This window comes from Otolemur garnettii, unplaced genomic scaffold, assembly GCF_000181295.1.
Source record: "Otolemur garnettii isolate 467f Iridium unplaced genomic scaffold, OtoGar3 scaffold00003, whole genome shotgun sequence".
NCBI lineage: Eukaryota > Metazoa > Chordata > Mammalia > Primates > Galagidae > Otolemur > Otolemur garnettii.
Window position 1 is genome coordinate 21,557,259 of NW_003852398.1, and position 8,206 is coordinate 21,565,464.

General features: G+C 45.5%; 1 protein-coding gene across 3 annotated transcripts in view; it reads right to left on the reverse strand.

The window, feature by feature from the left end:
• The window catches only part of LARP1 (La ribonucleoprotein domain family member 1), a 62,301-nt gene that overhangs the window by 10,463 nt on the left and 43,632 nt on the right, over nt 1–8,206 (reverse strand). Inside the window, exons 9-14 of one of the 3 annotated variants that reach the window (XM_012808408.2) lie at nt 5,759–5,933; nt 5,474–5,643; nt 2,512–2,856; nt 1,532–1,655; nt 1,224–1,429; nt 654–760 (exon numbers count right to left, since the gene is read on the reverse strand). In XM_012808408.2, the coding sequence (XP_012663862.1) occupies nt 654–760; nt 1,224–1,429; nt 1,532–1,655; nt 2,512–2,856; nt 5,474–5,643; nt 5,759–5,933 (1,127 nt within the window). Of the gene's footprint in view, nt 1–653; nt 761–1,223; nt 1,656–2,511; nt 2,905–5,473; nt 5,644–5,758; nt 5,934–8,206 lie in introns of all 3 variants that reach the window. The other 2 variants (XM_003782015.3, XM_023515416.1) reach the window with 2 other exon arrangements.

An 8,206-nucleotide genomic window follows, 5' to 3' on the forward strand; every position in this document is an offset into this window, starting at 1 on the left:
AAAAAAAAAAAAAAAAAAGAAGAAGAAAAAAAAAGTTATGTAGGTTTGACTAACGGCTGGGGTGGTGCTGGTAGCAGCGGGTCAACGCCCCTAATGTCCTCACGCCTCATTGTTCAAGGACCTACACATTCTTTTTCCAAAACCATGCCTATTTTCAGTCTGTGCCATCTCTGCAGAGACTAAAGAGAATAGGCTGGTAGCTCCCAAACCTTGAATCAGAACAAGGAACAAAAACTATGGCCATTCTACCAAAATAAATAAAAAGGAATCTGGGTTCTACCCACAGAAGCTTAGTTAATTAGTAGACCTAGGGTGGGGCCAAGAAATCTGTATTTTATTCAATTACAATGCTATCCTTCCTCAGGTGGGCAGCAGATACCCCCAGCTTTAGAAATCAATTCAAAGACAGTCTCTCTCTGAGTGTTCTAAAATCTTGTCTCATGTGGTTGCAACACCACTTCTTTAGAAAGAAGACTCCCATCCTTGTGCCTAAACTAAACTTTCTAAACCACTGCTTTTTTTGACTCAGATGAAGATCTCTGTAATTTTCAGACCAATTTTCTTGGTCCAGTAGATTTCATGGCAGATTTCAGTACTACATTTCAGTAGCTTTCCCACCCCACAAGCAGCCTGCCACCCTCTTCCCCAGGTACCTGATGGAAGCTGTCCGGGGCCTGTGCTCACGGGAATCCATTACCCAGCCTACATGGCTCTCTAAGGGTGGATTTGAACTGTGTCTCGTCTTCCTTTTTCGAGGCATCTGCAAAGGTCAATCCAGAGTTTGTTACTATTCGTACTCCTACAACTCTGAGAATTAAGCAGTCACAGTACTAAGATGCCCTCATCTATACCTGGTATCTCACTTTTTACAACAGCTTTTGGACATCTGCACATCTATTCTCTCACATAATATTCTCAGCTGTGAGCTAGGAAATGGCATGCTTATTTCACAGGTGAAGAAATCAAGGCCTGGGAGTAAAGTGATTTTGCCCAAGAACTCACATCTGGTTTTTCCTTAGGCCTTTTCATGGCTACGTGATGTCAACACTTTCTATACCTAGTCTACTTTGCAGATGTGGCGACTCAATCCCAGGTGAGCCCAACAGCCCAAAGGTGGCAGGAGATCCGGCACCTCCTTGGCTCAGACAAGGCAAGGGAGAAGCAAAGCACTGAAATGCAGGCAGTGGGCCCCAGATGCTCAGCAGCCCTGAGGACTGCCCCACCTTGGCATCTAGTGTTCGTCCTTCTTTCACCACTGGGTAAAACCGTGATGTCTGGCTTGAGTCTTTGAGCTGTGGTGTCCGGGGAGTGCGGGGGGTCCTGGAATTGCGGTAATTTGGCGACTCTGGGACAGTGGTTGGTAGAGAGCGGGCAATGGTGGAGGGCTCAGGAGCACCAAACAACTTGTTGGCCAGGGCGTCAGTGGGAACTATAGAGACAGAGAGGGGTTTTAGCATGTAAGGAAAACTCTCCAACCTGTGTACTCCAGACCTTTTCACCCACGTCAGGATCTCAAGTGACTGCCCCTCACCTTGCTGGAACCGAGGTGGCCCAGGAGGAACCTCCTGGTTGGGATCCACAGGGGGTTCAGGGGTCAGTGTGTCAAACTGTTCCCGGCTAATCATGTTGACTTTTTTGAAATTCTCAACTTCTTGCTGCAGAGGATATGAGATGGGTGGGGAAAAATGTTAGTAAGCAGGCTGCTCCAGCCTGTTCAGGAATCAAGACTGGCAGGAAGTTGGAGAGGGCAGCTCCCACATCAACACATACAGAATTCTGGTCCCCGGGCTCTCAGCTGCCCCACCACCATTCCTAAGTCACACTGGCATGAATGTACTGCTAATCCGGAAGAAGACCAAAAGAGGATAGTGCTTGCCCCACCCACCTTGCAATAAGACTGAGATCAGGCTGACAACAGCTCCTTACGAACTCACTACAGACTCTCAAAAGTTCCAGTGCCTCTCCACCTCTCCTGCCACTGTCCTATCACATAGTGACTGAGCAACTCTCTCCTTACCTCCAGCAAATACACTGCTATTTATTACACTGGCTCACCAAAGGCCAACCACCAGACATACCACTCTATAATATCCAACAGAGATGTGACTGTTTACAGGAAGCAATTTTCTAAAGAACCTCTTTACTCAATTTTCCACACTCACGGCCAAGATCCTTAGAAGGCTTTTAAACTTTTATATATGCCTAAATATTGGCAAATAAAAGTGACAATCTAAACCTTACTCTATTCCCCACAAAAGTGTCTACTCAATTGCTACAACGTTAATACAGATTCTCAGGTAGGACAATAATCACTTCCCTCCATGTGCACTGGTTTACATGTTCACTTGCTCTTACTGTCCCAGCATGAATCAACACCCCTTTCTCAGACATGAAAATACTGAAGCTCTGGACTGAAGCAACCTGACTAGAGTCACACAGCTATGAGCATTCCTCTTCTTCAGACTTTATAGGCATCCTAGGCCCACATTCATTGCAAAATAAAAGCTTTACCTTGATCTGGGAGTACTCAGGCTCAAACTTCTCAGTCCACAGGTCCTGCTCATAGTAGAAAAGGCCATCATTAATGACCTTAGCCAGCTCGGCGCTCATCTTGGCACGTGAGGTATGATTGCCTGTACGGTCCCCCCCTGGGTGCCGGCGCATGTAAGGTGGTGTCTGGGTGACAATGAGGATCTTGTTGACATCCCGGTCATCAATCTCATAGTCAGAGTCCTCATCAGACCAGGCGGTGAAGGTGTTCTTCCTCCCATCCATCTGCTCCATCTCCTCGTCAAACAGGAAATCCAGTTCCTCTTGCTCATCCTGATCCTTGGACATCAGCTGATGGGAGGGTAGCTGCTGAGGCAGAGAGATCGGGTGGGCAAACCTGGGTTCTTCTGACTTCTAAAACAGGGATGGACCAAGGGAAGAGGGAATCACCAGGAGTCCTTGTAGGAGGAAGGCTCCAGCCCCTCAGCATGAGAAAGTCACAACTGGCTCTAGTAACACCATCAGGTCATGGTGTTCTCCTGGGAGTCAGATTCATAGGGAAAGGATGTCCCAAAGTAGTTCAGATCATATCATAGTGATTCATGAATTTAGATACCAAGTTTTCTATAGATAGGAACTGTGCTCTCATTTACCTTTATATTCTATAGTGTACCTACACTGGGAGTGGGCACACAGCTAAATTCAACAACCTGATACATCCATTTATCCATCTACTCAACATATGACCATGGGAACTCATGAAGTAAGAACCATAGTTGCCTTGCTTTCCATTATATACACAGTACCTAGATTAAAACCCAGATATAACAGATGTTTTACTATAATAAGTACCCACTAGTATTAGGCTCTGTATGAAAAACCTAAAAGCAGGATAGTGAGCAAGACAAAATCCCTATACTTAGAAAGCTTATAATTTGGGGGGGGGGGAGAGGATCAACCAACCAGCCAGGCCCAACGTCATATGGTAAAGGATGTAAGAAGGATTTATGGGAGCACATAGGAAGGAGTGCTTAGACAACTGGGAATGGGAATGGTTAGTTAGGGGAGGCTTCCTGGAAGAAGTGACTATCACAGGATGAATTAGTAAGCCAGATGAAGGCAGGGATAGAGTGTGCTAGGCAGAAAAGAACAGCATGTATCAAAGACAAGAGAAAATGGTGCCTCCAGCAAAGAGAAAATATTTCAGTGCCAACGAATGAATTTATCTGAGACTCTGGGGAAGAAGAATTCATCTATCTCACAGTATTTATCCAAAAGCAATTCCCTATTGTGTTAAGAGCTTCCCATGTAAATTCAAACCTCTCTCTTTTACGGTTTAAGACAAGCCAGGTGGGAGTTAAGGTTCTAATTCTGGAATGAGAAACTTGAGAAACTAAGTCTGGCTCCCATCTTTCCAAAGCTTTTGTAGTCTATAAGGCCTAGACCTTGTAAAAACTCCTTGTCCATGTTCTACCTTCTTCCTAATGATTCTAGCCTGATCTTTCTAGCATTCTTGTAAAGAGCTAAACTAGAGCAGTGGGGAATTCTGGATATTAATAGGCAGGAGAAAGGAAGGAGATAAAAGGCAGTCATAGTAGCAAAATAGATAAGGAAGCACAGAATTCCACAGACACAAAGTCCAAGGTCAATTCTGAGATATCCTTACAAACTTCAGACCAAAGAGATCTCCAAAGTGAGGTACATGTGGAGAGGTGGATGAAGTAAAATTTGGTGCTTGGAAACCAAGCCATAATTTTAGTTTGAGATTAGAACATTTTAACAGTAAACTCTCACTGTAATTATGTGTGTGTGTGTGTATAAATAAATAAAACTTTATTGGTTCAGTGCCCGTAACACAGTGGTTACAGCCACATGCACCAAGGCTGGTGGGTCTGAACCCAGCCCGGGCCAGCTAAACAACTACAACTGCAACAACAACAACAACAAAAATAGCCCGACGTTGTGGTGGGCTATTGTCCCAGCTACTATAGTCCCAGCTACTTGGGAGGCTGAGGCAAGAGAATCGCTTAAGCCCAAGAGTTTGAGGTTGCTGTGAGCTGTGATGCTATAGCACTCTACCCAAGGGAGACATAGTAAGACTCTGTCTCAAAAAACAAACAAACAACAACAACAAAAAAAACATTTACTATTTCTGGAGCAGTCTAACCCTGACTTCATTTCATCTTAAGATGGGAAAACTGAAGCTTTTTTTTTTTTTTTTGAGACAGGAGCCTCAAGCTGTCCCCCTGGGTATAGTGCCATGGCATCACAGCTCACAACAACCTCCAACTCCTGGGCTCAAGCCTCAGCCTGGGCTCCTGCCTCAGCCTCCCGAGTAGCTGGGACCACAGGCGCCCGCCACAATGCTCGGCTATTTTTTGGTTGCAGCCGTCATTGTTGTTTGGCGGGCCTGGGCTGGATTCAAACCCGCCACCTTGGGTGTACGTGCCTGGCTCCTTAGCCACTTGAGCCACAGGAACCAAGCCGGAAAACTGAAGCTTTGAGATACTAAACAAGCTTCTGAAAGTTACCTAGCCATCACTGCAGGAGACTAACTCCACATCTGCTCTCTCTCCCTTCCCTTTCTGCAAGTCTAAGATTCTTATATATTGGACAAAGAGGATAGATTCAGGAGAAAGGCACTGAAAATGTATACTCAGGGATTTAGAAGACGCAAATAGGCAAGAATCAAGAAGCCTAGAACATTGCTACCAGAGGCAAAAACATCTCTTCCTATGAAAAATGCCACTCAGAGTCATATAGTAGGACACCCTAAAGGGTGATAACTACAGGAAAAAGGAACAGGCTACATCAATCTTTCTGCAGTCACTACTGGTAAATTCTACTTAGAATATGACCGTGAACCTGGCCCTCGCCAAGCTTTCCTTCTAGCCCCTTAGAGCCAGAGCTCTGTGCCACAATCTCCCCTCCAAGCACTTCAACCCAGGTCCTAAAACCCAGGCTCAGGACGGACCTCACCCACCTTGGGCCGTGCTGGGGAAGGGCGAGGCCTCTTCTTCACTTCAATCCAGTTCTCAGAATCCAAATCAGGCAGGCTGGCAGATAGGCCCTTGGGCAGAGTCTTTAGGTTGCTGACCTCCTCCGTTTTGGTTGGCACTGGGGTGACTGAACGTGGAGAGCCAGGTGCTGACTCTGAGGGTAGAAGGGTAAGGTGCTCAGCCCTCCAGTCTTCCTCCTATGTCAGCCCTGAGGAAAACTGCTGGCCAGAGAGCAAGAAGGAGGCATCCTCATGCCAGTAGGAACCTACCTGTCTCCTTCTGGTAGTGCTGGCGGGGGACAAACTCAGGGCAGTTAAGAAGCTGGGAGAAATCAGTTTGCGAATAATCCACTATTGGGGGACCAGGAAGAGGCCACTTCTCAGGTTCCTCCCTCCTACGAACTTTCTCGTCAACAATCTCTACCACCTTGCTGTCTTTTAGGGCCTGCAGGGGAGAGAAGGAGGGAGAAAGGATAATGAAATATATATATAAAAGATGAAGATCTTGAAAGATGATGGAAAACTAGGCTCCCATTAGCTTGGGTATGAGTCCAAAGCTAGCAGTAATGTAAGAAAACTGACGCCATCTTCCACAGATGGTGTACATGTGAGATATCAAACATACGGGAGGTACTAACATGGAAAACACACCTACCATTTAACCTTGCAAATCTACTTCCAATAATCTGCCCTAGAGAATACTCACAAACAGGGGACAATATGTATACTATGTGGTTCAAAGGCTACTCATGCCAACATGTAATAGGAAAAAACTCGAAACTACCTAACTAGCCATCACATAGGCAACTTAAGTAATTTATGGCATGTCCATTTAAAAGAACACTATCTAGGCATTCAAAAACAGCTTTACATGTGGAAAGAGACACAAAACAAATATATTAAGTCAAAAAACCAGGTACAGGTCAGCTTGTATTTGTATTCGGTTTTCTTCCTTTCTTTCTTTCTTTTTTTTTTTTTTTCAGTTTTTGGCTGGGGCTAGGTTTGAACCCACCACCTCCAGCATATGGGGCCAGCACCCTACTCCTTTGAGCCACAGGTGCCGCCCCTTTTTTTTAGTTCTTTTTTTGGAGACAGAGTCTTGCTCTAATGCATAGATGAGTACAGTGGCGTCATCGTAACACACTGTAACCTCAAGCCCTTGGGCTCAAGGGATCTTCCTTTCTACCTTAGCCCCTGAGTAGCCAGTAGCTGGGACACACCACCATGCCTAGCTAATTTTTCTATTTTTTGTATAGGAGTCTAGCTCTTACTCAGGCTAGTCTTGAACTCTTTTCTTTTCTTTCTTTCTTTTTTTTTTTTTGAGACAGAGCTTCAAGCTGTTGCTGCCCTAGGTACAGTGCGGTGGCGTCACAGCTCACAGCAACCTCTAACTCCTGGGCTTAAGTGATTCTCTTGCCTCACCCCAAGTAGCTGGGACTATAGCCACCCACCATAACACCCAGCTTTTTTTGGTTGTACTTGCCACTGTTGTTTAGCAGGTCCAGGCTGGATTCGAATTCGCCAGCTCTGGTGTATGTGGCTGGCGTCTCAGCTGCTTCAGCTACAAGTGCTGAGCCTAGTCTTGAACTCTTAACCTCAAGCTATCCTCCAGCTTCAGACTCCTAAAGTGCTAGGCATGAACTACTGTGCCCAGCCTTGTGTAAAATCATAGACACACACACAAAGTGCTCTAGGATTCACAAGTAAACTGATATAGAGGTGTTTATCTCTGGGACAAGAGTAGATGAGAGGAGAATTTTCTATTTTAAAAAACCTTTGGCTCGGCACCTGTAGCTCAAGTGGCTAAGGTGCCAGCCACATATACCTGAGCTGGCGGGTTTAAATCCAGCCCAGGCCTGCCATGCAACAATGACAACTACGTCCAAAATATAGCTGGGCATTGTGGTGGGTGCCTGTAGTCCAGTTACCTGGGAGGCTGAGGCAAGAGAATTGCTTAAGCCCAGGAGTTGGAGGTTGCTATGAGCTGTAAGTCCATGGCATTCTACTCAGGGCAACAATAGTGAGACTCTCTCAAAAAAAAAAAAAAAAAGTTAAAAACAGGGCAGTGCCTATGGCTCAGTGGGCAGGGTGCCAGCCCCACATAAAAGGGTGGCAGGTTCAAACCCAGCCCCAGCCAAACTGCAACAAAAAAATAGCCAGGCATTATGGCGGGTGCCTGTAGTCCCAGCTACTCGGAAGGCTGAGGCAAGGGTATCACCTAAGCCCAGGAGTTGGAGGAAAATTTCAACATGTGATGACATACTCTGCTGGGAGAGGCTGGGCAAAGGAGCACTTTTGCTGGCGAGAATGCAAAAGGCACAACCCCTAGTAATGGGCAATATCTAGCAAAATCATGTATGTATTTACCCTTTTTAATTCAGCCATCCTATTTCTAGCAATCTATACCGAAGTTCACTGGCACAAATATGAAAAGATAAATATACAACATTATTTGTTACAGCACTCATGCAGTTTATATAAAAAGACTGAAAACAACCCAAGTGTCCATCTGTTGGGGCAGAAGTTGAAAAACCCATGGGGCATCCACACAATGGTGTACTATGCAACACCAAATAGGAACAAGAAATATTCTATCATATACCACTACTCTTCAGTTAGCTCCAGTAAACTGATATCACATAAAAACAACAAAAAAGGCTTGGCACCTGTGGCTCAAGTGGCTAAGGCGTCAGCCACATATACCTAAGGTGGCAGGTT